We start from the raw sequence: 15,672 nt of genomic DNA on the forward strand, positions 1-15,672 counted from the left end.
ACTAAGACGCTGTAACATTAACCCCCAAAACATGGCCTTTTGAACGTCGTGTTTCTTAAAAAACACGCTCAGTATTATTGAAAGATTATATCGGAAGAAGAAATTCTAAGCTTTAGAAGAAATTTATAAACTAAAAAATCGCCATCATCGATGCCAAAATGTCAATACTGGTCACTGGTAAAGCTGACCTTAAAGTCGAGAAGAAATCGTTCGAAAACGTCACCAGAATTTTTTCCCAACGAACCAAAGTGAATGGTCTTCAGGAAAAATCCTATAGCGCCGTATGTGCTACGGTTGACTGATTTCAGGTCTCAGTACATCTACCAATGGAAGCTTACAAAATGGGTGATATTTCAATTAATAACTCGTGAAGGAGGCTTTTCTCCAAATTTTCACTGCACACCATAATGGATAGGAACCTTAGTAATATTCATGAAGCTTGAAAAGATTGACAGATATTGCAAACGCCATGTGTTACAACTTTCAAAAATGCACGTAGCCTGGCCTATTTTTTTCCAATTTCAACGAAAGGTGTAATGAACATATCACAACAATTTTTAGCACATATTTGGATCATTGGATCATAAGAAAATTAAACCCTGAAAATTGCATGAGGATAAGGTCTTCTAAACAGGAGAAATTAATTTGCAAAGATTTCGCCTGCCAACATGAACGTGTCTGTGTGCATGTAGTTTCATTTAACCTTTAGAAATCACCCTTCGCAACCACAGGGCTGTACTTGCCCACTAACCGGTATATACTGAAACCCACTTAAATACTGAAGTACTGCATTGTAGTTTACTACTCAGTATTTTGTAGCTTCAGGTAAGGTTATTAGGGTTCAAGTTCTATATTTGGACTCCACACGGTTAAATCACAGTTTTATGAATGAGTGAATGAATGAAAGGGATTAATTGAATCAGTATTTTCATAAATGCATTTTATCAATACCTTTAATGTTAATTCATATGGAATCAATACATTTGTGTCAGTTGACTTTGTCTGTTGTATCCGTTTTTTCTGGCATGTCTAGTGTGTGAAAAATCAACTTGTAATGAATCTAAAATGTCGACATACAAATGCATTGTTTGTATGAACATAAAATACATGTCCCTCACATGTAATGGTTGATTAATGTACATGTATGTGCAGAAGGCACAATGTGGTGATAATGTGACTCTTGAGAGACGTGCAGTACAGTACTACAAGTATTGTACGTGTACATGTGTTTTTGTTGTACATAAAAAATTTAACAAACATGTAACATTTAAAAAAAACACTTTAAACTGAAACTGTTAGCAATTTAGAACACAGAAATTACAATGTACAGTTACACACCAGTGAAAACATCAATAGTTATTATAAAGCATTCTTGGTACCGGTACATTCATCTGTGCATAGCTAAATAGCTTAACAATACACTACACCTACATGTACATGTACATGTATGTATTCACAATGTTGACAGAATGACAATAAACATTTCCTCTTCACACACGGATACACACACATCTGTGATTGTCTATGACAACAATAAAGCCCACCAGCTGGGAATCTGGGGTCGATTTCCTTAATAATGTGCAATCAAATCTAGCGAAACACTCAGTGGATTACACTGAGCAAGTGAAAGTAAACAAATACACTTGCTACGTGTGCATGTCAAAAACATATGGTTGACGATCAATATCCAAATGTGTAAACACGTACATGTGTTTCATCATCAGTACTATTATTTTTTTTGTATCATGAACATTTCGGAAATTTATTTTCTGAATGTTAACAAGTACCGGTACATCATGGAGAAATATTTCTCCATGGGTACATGTTGTGCAATAACCACTGCTCTTTCCTATTCAAAAAGGGTTTTTTTCAGAACCATGTACGGTACTTCTTCAAAGAAGAGACTGAATCCATGCTGTCCCCACAAACTCACCACATAAAGGGACCCTTTCATCCAGAATAGGCCCCTATAGGCTCGAAAATGCTCTAACCAATGATAATAGCTGAATAGAAGAGAAGATTGACATCCATCCATCTTCAGGTAACTATACGTTGGAAGCCAACGGTTTTTCTGTAATTATTACACAAACGTATACTGGTCCTAAAAATAAAAGAGCTGCTATAGAGCACAACCCGTAGTCATTTCACATTTCAACACCTTTATTTCCTTCAAATCAAATGTGAGCACACTAGATATCCATTTTTTATCTCTAAAATGACATTGTGGCATGGACTTGTCACTTTACATACGTACATACTGGCATGCAACTAGGAAGTAACAAAAAAAGGGGAAGTTCCAAGCTTTTCAAAACAACGTGAAAAATGAGGGCATGATGCATCCGATTACCCGAGAAAAAGCTACATGCCTTTTATTAATATTGTGTGTAAAATGTAATTTACATTGTATGAATTGCCAATCTTAGGCCAAAAAAAAAAATAGTTCTGCTTCCGGTTTCCCTACCTATCCTATTCTGACAGCTCCTACCCTAGAGTTTTTATAGGAAAAAATGAGAAAAAAATACCCAAAACCATCAATTTCTACCTTTTACCCTTGACTACACATACATGTAGACCCCCTCCATATGATCGTACACAAAAGAATTGGCAAAAAAAAAAATTCCTACCTACAGGTACCTACCCTATTTTCAAATGCCATGTAATCGGAAACAGAACTTTTTTTTGGGGGGGGGGGGCCTTATTTGACTGCTTTAGACCAACAAAACAAATAGTTCTGCTTCTGGTTACCCGACCAACCCTATTTTTAGGCTGTGACCCTAAACATTTTATCGGCAAGTCAAAAAAAAAAAAAAAAAGGAATAAATAAAAACAAATCCTGTTGTCTTTTCTGTCTTCACAAAACACCTTTCAACAACTATTTTGCGTCAAAAATGCTTGTATTAACTTGATTGCCTACTTAATTCGCAATGTTTGGAGAAGAAATCTCCGTTGTTACATGTATGTTTTTACCAAGTTCGCTTCGCGATAACTAGTTCGGCGATCAACGATATCGAAACACGTGCGTATTAAAGCTCAATGCAGCGATGACTGGTTCCCGCCGCGCTGCACAAGGGCCAAAGAAGGCATGATGGAAATGCGGTAACCAGTTTATAAATGAATGACCGTGGTGGTGCACTGTTAATGCGGCAGGTTCGGTCGAATTAGACATCGTAAAAATGCCAAGATAACACCGATGGAGAAAAAACATTTTAATTAATTAACAGAAATTGATGTCTCTTGTATGTGTATGTATTTTCTGTGTTCATGAATTTATTTCGAGGTCGTACTACTTGTATTTGGAGTGATATGATGCAACGTGTTTCCCCAAAATTTCCTACCGTCAAAAACGAGGTTTGTCGCCTGCCACATGCACGCACATGCACCACACACGCTTAGTTATACTGTGGGATGTACGGACAGTGTTGGCCAGTTTCCCGTTTTGACTAGCGTTGTGCTTGGTGTGCACGACCTGAATTTCCATTATTTTTAAAGAAATATCGACCGTAAATACTTTAACAATAATTAAGGTAAGCTTTGATCACTTTTTGTGGCCATTTTTTGTACAGCTTTTGTTGGGCAGTGGGAATACTTCAGGCCGAAATTCGCATATGAATGAATATCCCCATTCAATCAGCATAAAAATTGGCAAAAAAAAAATTCTGACCTACATGTACCGACCCTATTTTTGAAAGGCATGTAATCGGAAGCAGAACTATTTTTTGGGGGGCGGGCCTTATTTATTGCTGGAAATATGTATAGGCAAGGCAAAGAATTGCTGCTACATCTGATGTAAACACATGGGTTGTTCAACATTTTCTACAAAAATGTATACAAAAAAGCTCACTTTTTGTATCATAGATCCAAATGAAATAAGACTAGTAAACATATGAAACCCTAGTCCAGATTTTGGCAATCCACGGACAAAATGTAACTTCAATTGTAACAATCCACCACATATTCAAATTACACCAAAAAATGAACTATAACTTATCATACCTGGGTTGTCTGGGTCTCTAGGACTTAAGTTCTTGTCCTTGTCCAGGCCCATCATAGAACCATCATTACAGCTCACATCTTCCAGTGCATTCTCTCCTGCATCAATGGGGTCCTGTTCAGGAGCCTGGGGCTGGGTGACAATGACCTCCCTCAGTAGTTGGTTTGAGGGCTCTTTCAACGCACTGGTGATGTCTGTAATGCCGTTCACCTCATCATCAACATCCTGCTAATCATATAAAGGATTTTTAAAATTAATTCTCCTACTATTTAAGAGGTCACCAATGGTCAAAATGTCTGTATCTCACCTCCTGGCATACTGTGTACAAACCAATGGGGGTAGACCAATATTGACCAAAGTAATAACCAGGCTGACAATGCATGTTTCCATAGGAGGGTTAAAGAGAAATACTTGTATTTAGTCAAATTTCTCCCTTCAGTCAGAACTGAAAGACAATAGTGTTTATCAGTAAAATGTGTGCACCATTTTGGTAATTTGAATGTACAATGTACCTGTACCTTATCTCTAAAAACCACAAAACACAATGCTACTTTTATATGCACCTTTAAGATGGCGTCACATGATGGTGACATCATGACGATGTCACTCTTCTAAATGGGTCTCAATAATAAGCTCCTAGTCTATTATGTATACACTTGGAGGGGGAGGGGGCAGAGGGAAGGGGAGTGAGGGAAGAAGGGTTCCCCCCTCCAGACAGCACAGTATCTCACATAGTAGTCCAGCATCTGGGTCCATAGGGGGCATCTCAATTAACATAACAGGAGCTAGACCTGGTACCCGTGAACGTGGCTGGTAGTATACATTTGTGCATAGCCACACTCCAGAGTCGCGTAGACACACTCGATGCATGAGATTGTACGGGTAACAGGACGACTGCTACCATTTTGCGCGTGCATTGCGCGGAGTACTTCTAGAATTTAGAAGGCACTTAGCCCTCTAACATTGTGATTTTTCGGGGGTCAGTACGTTATGGCTTTTGGAAATGCCCTGATCTTCGCGTGACCTCAGCAGGTAAACTCTACATTCGTCTAGACCATTTGGGATGGAAGGGGGATTGTATGCTTTGCATTGCAACAGTACATAATACATGTACGTCTTTTGGCGAGCTGATAATGCTGCACTGTATGGTCAACAACAAGTTGTCAGTTTTGGTGGACTGTTTTACTGATGGATCTTTTTATCCCATTTTTGTCAAATTTAAAAACAGTCCACCAACTTGTAACGATACAGCGCAGCGTATTCAGCGCGCCAAAATGACGTCCATAATATATGTACTACTAGTACTACTACTTTAACTACCGGAGTTTTATATAGCGCACGTATCTACCAACAATTAGGTACTCAAGGCGTTCAGCAAGTAAATGAAGTGTATGAGAAATATGAGACCCATTATGAAGCAAGGGTATATAAGGTGCTGCGGTGCATATTGCAGCCACTGCCAGAAACACCGGGGCAAACCCCTTCTCTTAGCGATAAGTGTTACTTTAACGTGCATTACACAACACACAGGACCTACGGCTTTACGTCCCATCCGAAGGACGAAGCAATAAGGGTAAAGTGCCTTGTTCAAGAGCACAAGCACCATGCTTCAACGGTCAGGATTCGAACCCATGTACCACGGCACACGAATCGAACACTGTAACCACTGGACCACAGCACCCCTACTGTTACACGATGCAATGCAAACAATCCCCCTTCCATCCCAGCGTGACCTGTGTATGCGTCAGATCGGAAACGCGAGGCTGGCGAGTAAAAACTCAGATTTTCCACCAAAAAAATTGTCCCATGATCCAAATGTCAATGGTTCCAAAACATTTGAGAGTTATGGATCAACCAGGGCAACTTTTTGGGTGGATTTGTGTTTCAGAAATTGGAATTCCAGACAAAGGTATTTGGTCTATCAAAGTGCATAAGCCATAGTGTACTGACCCCCCCAAAAAATCACAATGCTAGAAACTAAGGCTAATGGAAAGGTGCCTTCTAATTCTAGAAGTAGACTCGGAGTACCTCTACCAGTACCAGCATACCGTGTTGTGACCTAAAAAAAATCAAAAGTTCTGCATGTACATTTGTTGTGTTGAGGTCATTTTTCCCCTCAAATTACTTGGTAATGCAAGATCTTATGCTCGCGTGAATTCACAGAAAGCTTCATTACGTAAATATATAATACTGGCAAAATTGACGCCACGTTAACAGGTCTTAACAAGAGCCAACAACTGACAACATTTGAGGCTTAGCGATTCATGAGCTGATGAACTCTTCAACTTCAAGCACTCACATCGGAAGGTGCCACAGCAATGCTTTCAACGGCTTGTAGTAACGCTGAAAGCTGTGTTCTTAGGGCCTGCTTCTCACTGAATGTGAATGCTGGGTGGTTCAAAGCCATAACGGCAAGTAGAACAACTTTCTCGTGGGTCTCAGAACACGGCTCCCGGGCTCCGTTCAAAATAGTGTTGGTGTGCTCTTTCAGAGTTTTAAAGAGCACCCTTGCACCATCTTTACAAGTTGAATACATAAGCGCCAGGCTCGTTAGTACTTTATCAAGTATCCGTATATCTGAAATGTTGGTCAACTTGGACAAATAGTTTACATCATTTGCGTGAAGTTCCATCTCGCGGAGCCGCTCGTAATCTCGCCGACCCAAATCCTCGATGTACGTTCCCAGAAACCGTAATTCCAGTGGACCGCAGCAATCCATCAACGCACACAGGAACTCTATCCTCCTGCAGGCTCTGAGATCACGGAACCAGTTGATAACTTCCTTCTTACACACCATGGTGATGTGGTCCTTCTCCTCCGATATCGGGAGAACGGCTAAATACCCACCATCAAACTGTGATTTTTTTCCAAATTCACCTGTACAGCCGCCATTACATTTTCGTCTGGAATCACCAGCCATCCGGGAACTGCAATTACAATGGTACCGTCCAAAGAAGGGGTGTGATTCTTTTCAATAGAATAATGACCGATTACTTCTAAAAATATGAACTCAATTTAAGTATTAATTTTAATTTATTTGTGTATATAGGAATTTTTATCGGTCTATATTACAAATGTAATCTTAACTAATTAATTTATCCGATTAATTGGACAGAATGACACGTTTGACCCCCTATTTTGGAATTTTGGTGTCGTCCTGTTAAGTGACCTTTTCTGTGGTAAATTGCTGACACGAAGATTTTACTTTTTCACAAGTTTACAAACGCACCCAAAAGCGAGTTAATTGGTACAAGACAAAGATGTCCTTTTTAAAATAAAACTAGCAACTTGTTTTCTACTTTATGGTGGTGTTTTCATTTTAGATTGTTGTTGGGTATTCAATCCTTCGATCCTCTCGATCTCGGCGATGAAAAATAATTCAAGAGAGGGCGTTTTAGGCCGTACGTACGTATGGCAGTGTTCTGCTGGCACGGGTACGGTAGTTGCAAGCCGTAGCCACTGAGTAATTCAGCCGCGGTGTGTTTCGCCTATATTATATAGACGGTTTGCACTGAAGCCATCTTTGAGGTGTATGGTTTTGTTCAACACGGATACTATGAGTAGACCCCTCGTGCATTCATTGTTACCGGTAATAAACTGACAAAACACGCCTCTTCAGGCTGAGCAAGTCGAAGGGTCCGGGTACGTGTCATAACTCGTAGTATGACAGTATGAAATGTAGACAGTTTTTTTTCTCCGGACACTTGTCCTCCGAAAAGCAATATGTGCGTGTGTGGGGGTGGGTGGGTGGGTGGGGTGGGGGGGGGGGGGGGGGGCTCGTACCATACCTTACGGTATTGGTCAGCTGAGCTGAATAGTAAGCTCACGTCTGTTACCCTTATGAAAATGTACCTGGGGATTGGATGAAAATTTTAAAACGCAAGGGTTATTATCGTCAGCGTTTTCACGAAGGGACGAATTAGGCCAAAATCCATATTTTATTCGAAATTCTTTTTCCGCTGGCGAAATCGGTTAAGTAAACAGCAACGAACCTTTTGACAATTTCTTTTGTGGTCACAATCAGTTTAAATCAATGAAATCATGGCAATTAATGTAGGGAAAAATTCACCTGCATCGTTTTTAAAGTCTTCACGAAGAGACAAATTCCAAGTATCACAGTTAATGTTCTATGGGGCAAAAACAACGCGCTTGCAGGCGTTTGAGTTTTTACGAAGAGACAAATTCAATTTTCCCCGCAAAACAAAGCACGTGTGGCATTTTCAGTTTTCACTGAGACGAATTTAGTGCAGCGCGTAATGTGGGCCAATTTGCCCTGCAAAACAATGCGCGTGTGGCATTAATACTCTGCTTACTCCGCATTTATTTTTCTTCTATTATTCTGTTAGGCCCCCCCCCCCCAAAAAAAGTCTCCGGTTTCTGGTATGCGCGCGCGTCGCCGTAGCCATGCGCGTCGGCAAAATGCAAAAAAAAAATTTCAATCAAAGATGATGTCTTAAAACCGCCAAACTCACTGGTTTGACTGGAATCCTGCTGCTGCACAACTTTAACGTGTTTTAGATAAGGCGTCACCGACACCACGAAGTAACACTCTACCGTGTTAAACCATATTTTTTTCGGTTTTCAGTTTTTTGGATTGTTAAACATTATTCATCAAGGCCTACCATTGCACGAAGTTTCGAAGTGTCCATGGCAACTTTTGCGCAAAAGTGACAATTTTCGTTTTCACGAAGTAACACTCAAGTTCCAAGTTACCATTGAAATGCATGGCGCGCACTCTGCTCATAAGTGAGCAAAAACGTTTTCACGAAGTAACACTCTTCTTGTAATAAGTTGTGTGAGCGCGCGCGCGCTGACCTGAAGTTGCACTTTCCTCGTGTTGAATACATTGAAGAGTGTTACTTCGTGAAAACGAAAATTTACAGTTTCGCAGCCTTTTCGGTTTCACGAACTAACACTCATTTTTTTCCTCTTATTTCTTGTTAATTTAATACAAACTAGAACGGCGAAGCCGCCATGGCTCGCTGTCCAAGGCAGGAAGGGAGGCTGAAGGTAGGGTTGGGGATGGGCATGATGGAAGGGGATCAGGATTCTTGTTGATGTGCCTAGGTGTAGGGGTCAGTTTTTAAATGGCAACATAAAAAGTCAACAGATTACCTAATATTGGGTTTAAATCTGTATGACGTCATCAAAATAGTGTTCTCCGATTGGCTAAGGCAAACATTCATTGTAATAACAAGGCATATTCATACTACATTGATATTTGAGTCAGTTGGCTGAATCAATTATCCAATCGAAATTGCCGGGTAGATTTAATATTTAATTGGCATTCACAAAGAGCTTGGGCTTGGGCTTGGGTAAAAAGGTTAAAATTAACATCTTGGCAAGAATCGCTGGGAATTCAAACTATCGTGCTATTTTTATCACAAAATGCATTTTTGATGTGTTTGGTCAAATGTACTGATCATAATTTCTAAAATGTATATTTTATAACATTTTGAATTTTATTTTCTAATTTGGTTACCGAATTTTCTAATTTGGTTACCGAAGAGTCTCTTTTACGACAATGTGTAATCGCTAACTCTATCAATTAGGGGCGCATTCTGACATTTTGCGCAATGTTTGTATTAATTAATAATGGCCGTCGGACTTAGGCGTCTGACTGAAGAGCTGAGGCGTCTGGCTTGAGCCGTCGGACCTAGAACCTATACGAGGCGTCAGACTTATGAGCGGACCCCCACAATTCTTCTCTTTGTGTAACGTCATAACATGCTTTTGTTTTTGTTGTTTATTTTGACATTAAAGTTGCTCTACACGTGCTCTTCAACATAATTTATTCGATTTTTTCTCCTAAACGAATTTTGAAATTGTATAATTTAGTTCAACGGAAAAGCCATTTTTTCTTCTTTTTTTGACGTTTTCAACCCTCTGAAAAGCACACGCTATTTTTGGGGTTGCTTTTGCGCAGACAAGATGATGCCCCTAAATTATTGTTGGGTCGCAAATTTTCGAAATTTGTATTAAAATTAAATATTCCATAACTAAACAAGGAGCAATTCTCATTGCTCTATTCAAGTTGAATGTCGATTTTTTCTCCTAAACGAATTTTCAACGAAGTTGGAAAACAATTCGACACACTTATCGAAAAGATTGTGACACATTATTGATATAACTTTGCAAGAATTTATTCGATCTACTTCGTATCAAAATTAATATAGATTATATTCCAGGATTTCACACAGCCAAACGGTAACAAAACAAATATAGGAAAATATGTTTAGAGTTCTGACACCTCAATCATTTAACTTTCCAATTTCGTTTTTAAAACAGATCAATCCAACCTAAGGGATTTACATTTATACTTGCCATTTAAGCACAATTTTCCTCTAGTCAGCAAGTTTGACTTGAAAGTAATGAAATATACACAAACACATGGTTTCCTTTTCAGAAAATCAGCACAGAAAAAAAAACAACCTTAAGAAAAAGAAATAATTAAAATTTGATGGCCATTATAGTATTGGCCAATTTAATTGGTTTATAAGTGTACATTTGAAGAGTCTCTTTTAATGTCTGATTGTAAAAAGTATAAAATTGAACAAACAAATTGACTGGAGCGGGGTTTGAACCTGCAACCAACTACCTCTACCAACTGAGCTATCCAGTCCTATGTTGGTAGTTCCCCAGTTTGTCAATGTCTCTGTTCAATGCGTGCAAGTCAGAAGCCATATGACATGCAGCCAGGGTTCACGCCTAAAGTCTCTATGCTAGGCAACATTAGCAATGCTGAAAACAGGGTAATATCTAAAAAAATACTTATTTTTGCAACTTGATGATTTCATTAAAGTAATTTAAAGTTAAAAGCTACATGTTCCAAAACAGCAACTGATCAATGAACAATGTAATACTGTCTGACAATAAAGCATACAATGGAAGACATTTCAAAAATTGGAAACAGATCAAGTTATGTTGCTCTGAAAAGAAGGTATTCATTCAGTTTTGGTCAGTTGAAAACAAGGGCATATCTGGACAAGGCTACCATACTGCCAAACGCAATTTCCCCTACAACTGGTCAGAAGATGGATTGAAGGGGGAGGGAGGGGGGGGGGGGGGAGGGGGGGTTAGCTTGCAGGAAAGTTGGGGTTGGGTACAACAACATAATGCATTGTAACTAACATACCTGAAAGACTCGGTTTCATTAGTTTACAAATAAAAGGAATAAGTTTGTTTTGGAGTTATTTTTTTAGAGATTTTTAGAGGGAGAAAAATGGCCCACTGCTGCTCTCGAGTTTGCTGTAAATCCTCCCTTTACCCCCACAAGCGTTGGCTCTGATTAAATTTGCCGGAAGTTCTGTCTTTCCAATGAGTGGTTGTGATTACAACTAATTTGTGAATTCATCCTCATTTTTTTCTGTTAAGAGTTCAACATCACCTATCCAAAATAAAATTTTACTTGACATACCGAAATACAATTTGGTTTTACCTCACGACTTACTGTAGGGCACTGCTTAAAGGATTAATAGCACTAATTTTTGTGGTTTCAAACCAGCAAACTTCATGTGATAAATTTTTACACTGACTAGCTGCTCCTTATGCTTTCAAAAGTCAAAAGTTTCATATATTTAAATTCAAATCCAAGGGAAGAAAGTGTTGGCACAACCCTGGAACAGGTGTAAAAATGTGGGGTGCTGTGATTTGTTGCTTACATAATGGTATTCGACTCATGTAGGATGGTGCATGTACATGGGTTCAAATCTTGACAGGAACATGGTGTTTGTGGTCTTCAGCAAGACACTATACTGCAATTGCCTCACTCCACCTCGGAGTATAAATGGGTACCTGCGAGGGTAGAGACCAGATTATGGCATGGGACCGTAAAAAAGAGAGGAAATTCCAAGCTTTACAAGACTTTATACGGTCTTTTTAAATTTTAACGGCATAAATGTCAAGTGAAAAATGAAGTAATCAGTTGATCCAAGGAAATCTTGCATGCCTACAGATTGGACTGATCTTGAGCTGTTGCAGCAAAAAGGTCTCATGGCCTGAGGAACAGTTGTAATCGTTTTGATTCACTTTAAAGCTACAGTCCATCATTTGTAATTTGTGCATTTTGTTCGTTTGAAGCAACAAAAGAGTTCAAAATCTAATGAAGGATACTGAGCAACTAACCTGATGAAGTTTCAGCTGAGCTTCAGCTGTACATTCCGAGAAAAACAGCATTCTAAGATCTCAATTTCAAATCAAAAGTTACTGAATCATGTTTTGAATTGTTTTGAATAGCAGCTATACGCGACGTCGCGCACTGATCCGACGAATTATAACAACCGCGCGTGCGTGTGCGTCGTTCCAATACTTGTGCGCGTTGCGCTGAATAACAAAACGAACTACTAATTCAAATTTTCCTACGGTGCTTCTTAAGAATCACCGTTGGAAATGCCTTCTTTCGTTGATTACTTCAAAATGACAGCTTCCCAGAAAGAATAATTTCACGGGGAGTTTAGTTCCCTTACTATCTTTCAACCAAGTTTGTTTTTCAACAATAATTACGCCAGTTACTTTCGGATGGCTGCAAATGATGGACTCTAGCTTTAACATTTTGGTATGAAGTGCTACATAAGCACCACATTATTAAAAAAGGGACTGATGATTTCGCTGAGTGTCTGTAGAAAATAAATCTTGGTGCATTGAATGGCCTCCTCATCTACTCAGCATTTTCCTTTTTGGACGTGAGTCGTCACCTAGTAACTACTGGATCCGTGGACAGTGGACTCTTCTCACACACTAGCTTGGTATTTGCCTGACATTGGCAGCCACAGCCTGTTGGGCAAACGTCTTCTGTCTTGAACCACTGTAGCATGTGGCTGGTATGCCCACCGTGACCGCACGCCAGACAAAAACTTGAGGACCCTGAAAGTAATGGGAAATTGGGAATAATTTTTACTATTCTAGAGTGTTATTTTTCCAAAGGACTTTGTGTAAAAGTACTTTTTCAGCTGTAAATGTGCCACTATTATAACTTCAATGATTAGCAATGATTCTTAACCCTTACCCCATTCAGTGATTTACTAGGAACCTTCCCCACTCTTGCAAAACCCAACACCATATGATAAACTGGCTACACCCAAACTGTTGGACTCTGATTATGGTGGTATCAGCGGTCTCGAGACTGGTGACTTTACAAAATTTGAAACATGTTACTGCCCGACAATAATTAAGTATCTTTTTGGTGTTATGGGTGCAAAGCAACCAATAATAAAAAACATATTTTCAGAGATTTTAAAACCTCCAAAATAGAGAAATAAAACATACAAATTGGAAATGTGTTGGGAGAAAACAAATTGAACATATTGGGTACATATTGGGTACAGCATCTTTAAACTCCTACACAGTCACACTTGATGACATACCTTTGACAGCCGTGTGGCATATTGCACATTGGAAGCTGTAACTCCGACAGTGTTCACACTGCACCTTGTAGGATCGCTTGTTGCATTTCTGGCATATCACTCCAAAATCAGAAAAGGCTGGGTGCAAAAACAAGATCATCATCAAATTAAATATCATCACTAAGTCAGGGACTAATTTATCAAAGATAAGACTATTAAAACCCTCTGTACAAAAAAATGGCTTTCCTAAATCAAACTAAAATTTATTGTTCTAATTGAAATCAGATTGGAATTAAGTTTGACAATTGAAACTGTTAGGAGTGACCATCCGCACAAGACGTCAAATAAATGAATGATTTGCAGTGGTTTGAAGTGACTCATGATTCTTGTCACAGGAAAAACTAATACAAAACTTTGCCTGTCTGAAACCAAAATATTTTTGGTTTTACTTGATTCGCTGATAATACTTTCTAATAGATTTATTGAAAGAGAATTCTTGAAAATAAAGACAACAAAAAAGCTGAACTCACAGAGGTCGATTTTAGTATGAGATGGGCAAGACACATAGTTGAGAACCTGGGCTCTTTCATTGAGAAGTCTCCATCGATACAGGATGTCAGCATAGCTCCTCTTGAAGGCATCAAACTGGGCAGTTAGACAAGGCTCCAACAGTCTGTGAAGATTAAGAATTGTTTATAGGAAGGGATTGAATCGAGCAATATAAACTCAACATTGGGTTTTGCCCTTCATCGATGTGTTTTTTTTATAATGTGAATCAGCCAGCTGACCTCAGCAAACTCAGTAGTCGAGTGGTTAAGACGTCTGCACTAGTAAGCAGGAGACACATTGAGAGTATAGTGACATAAAAAATATGTTGGAAGTAAAAATACGACAACGAAATATTGATTTCAAGAATCAGAAACCTGAATCTGGTGAAGCCACAGACTGATCCATTCAGGCCCCCTTCCCCCCCCCATGATGTTTTCCCAATCACTGCTGTGACTGTGCCGAAAAAAGAAGAAGAAAATCTGACTTGAGAAGCCCAACATTCATGCACTTGTGCATGATGTGAATGGATGGCACATTTACAGAATTGAAGTATGAGTATGAGTATGAGTTCATTTTTTTTTTGTATCTGAAGCTCGAAAGCACGAAGAGTAGATAGCAACTTGTGTCTCCAGTGAGAGGGACACGTAAGGTGCGCATACTGGTTGATGCGAATATGGTGCAAAGTAAGCACAGCTTGTTTTATTCTGGATGATCATAAACCTGTAGCGTCTTGATGTGAGTGTCAGACAATGTCAGCAATGCGTTCCAATGTGCCTCCTAGTAGTCTCCCCAACTCTTCCTTTGTAACCCTTGAGGGGTACTTGTTCCTTTGTAACCCTTGAGGGGGTACTTGTTCCTTTGTTACCCTTGAGGGGGTACTTGTTCCTTTGTAACCCTTGAGGGGGTACTTGTTCCTTTGTAACCCTTGAGGGGGTACTTGTGCACGGAGTCCATGACAATAATGCAGTTATTTCTCACCTTGTGCTGAGACGGTGTTGCTCTTTCTCAATCTGTTCCGGGTCTCTGTTCTCACCGAAGCGATAATCGTCAGGCGACTCTGAGAAACTCATCCCCTGGGTCGACTTTTCATTGGACCATTCCTTGGTGAAGATTGGATCTGAGCTGTCTGTCACAAGATACTACCAACAGATGAAGAAAATGAGACTGTGAAGAGTGTCTAAAATCATAGACATTACAAACCTGAGGTTTTTTGTCTAAAATCATACACATTACAAACCTGAGTTTTTTTTTTACTTTAACCCTAACTCCCTACTGTCTTTAACTAAGTATTGGACCAAGTCTGCCACAATCCATCAATCACACTGCTTGCATGCATTGCTGTATGCCTCAAGGCCAATGTCATTCATACTCCATCAATATTTAGCCAAACCAGGGCTGCAGGACTAAGTCCCCCACAATCCACCAAAATGGGAAGGGGGGATGGGTTTTGCTAGAGTTGGGAAGGTTAGGGTTAAGAGCTCAGTGGATAAACCAGAAAGTCTTCCATAAAATAAGTCCTAACAATCAACAGTACAAGTTACAATGTAACTACCATAATTTTTGGAATATAGGCCGCGCTGAGTATAAGCTGCACCGACCGCAGCGGTTTCAATTTTGTAAAAAATAAGGCCTCCAAATTCTAAAGTAAAAAAGCTCTGGACCAGTTCAATTTGCACTACGAAAGCTATAAAAAAGGGCCAAAAAAAGTTATATCAAAAAATTTACGGTCGATACTCGTTAAATCTCATTTTTATTCTTCAAGGCTCAGCATACAAGCCGCCCTGTGTATAA

The 15,672-nt window shown here is 39.4% G+C and overlaps 2 protein-coding genes across 2 annotated transcripts in view; both read right to left on the reverse strand.

The window, feature by feature from the left end:
- The window catches only part of LOC119738171 (zinc finger CCHC domain-containing protein 2-like), a 40,058-nt gene extending 33,128 nt beyond the window's left edge, over nt 1–6,930 (reverse strand). The window contains 2 exon segments of the mRNA XM_038212923.1: nt 3,994–4,219; nt 6,291–6,930. Of these exon segments, the coding sequence (XP_038068851.1) occupies nt 3,994–4,219; nt 6,291–6,911 (847 nt within the window). The 5' untranslated portion in view covers nt 6,912–6,930.
- Nucleotides 6,931–12,476: 5,546 nt separating this feature from the next.
- LOC119737926 (GATOR complex protein WDR59-like) overlaps nt 12,477–15,672 on the reverse strand; it is a 32,917-nt gene continuing 29,721 nt past the window's right edge. The window contains exons 21-24 of the mRNA XM_038212594.1: nt 14,860–15,020; nt 13,863–14,005; nt 13,354–13,470; nt 12,477–12,853 (exon numbers count right to left, since the gene is read on the reverse strand). Of these exons, the coding sequence (XP_038068522.1) occupies nt 12,681–12,853; nt 13,354–13,470; nt 13,863–14,005; nt 14,860–15,020 (594 nt within the window). The 3' untranslated portion in view covers nt 12,477–12,680. The remainder of the gene's footprint in view (nt 12,854–13,353; nt 13,471–13,862; nt 14,006–14,859; nt 15,021–15,672) is intronic.

Source organism: Patiria miniata, unplaced genomic scaffold (genome assembly GCF_015706575.1).
Source record: "Patiria miniata isolate m_02_andy unplaced genomic scaffold, ASM1570657v1 HiC_scaffold_3, whole genome shotgun sequence".
Taxonomy (NCBI): Eukaryota; Metazoa; Echinodermata; class Asteroidea; order Valvatida; family Asterinidae; genus Patiria; species Patiria miniata.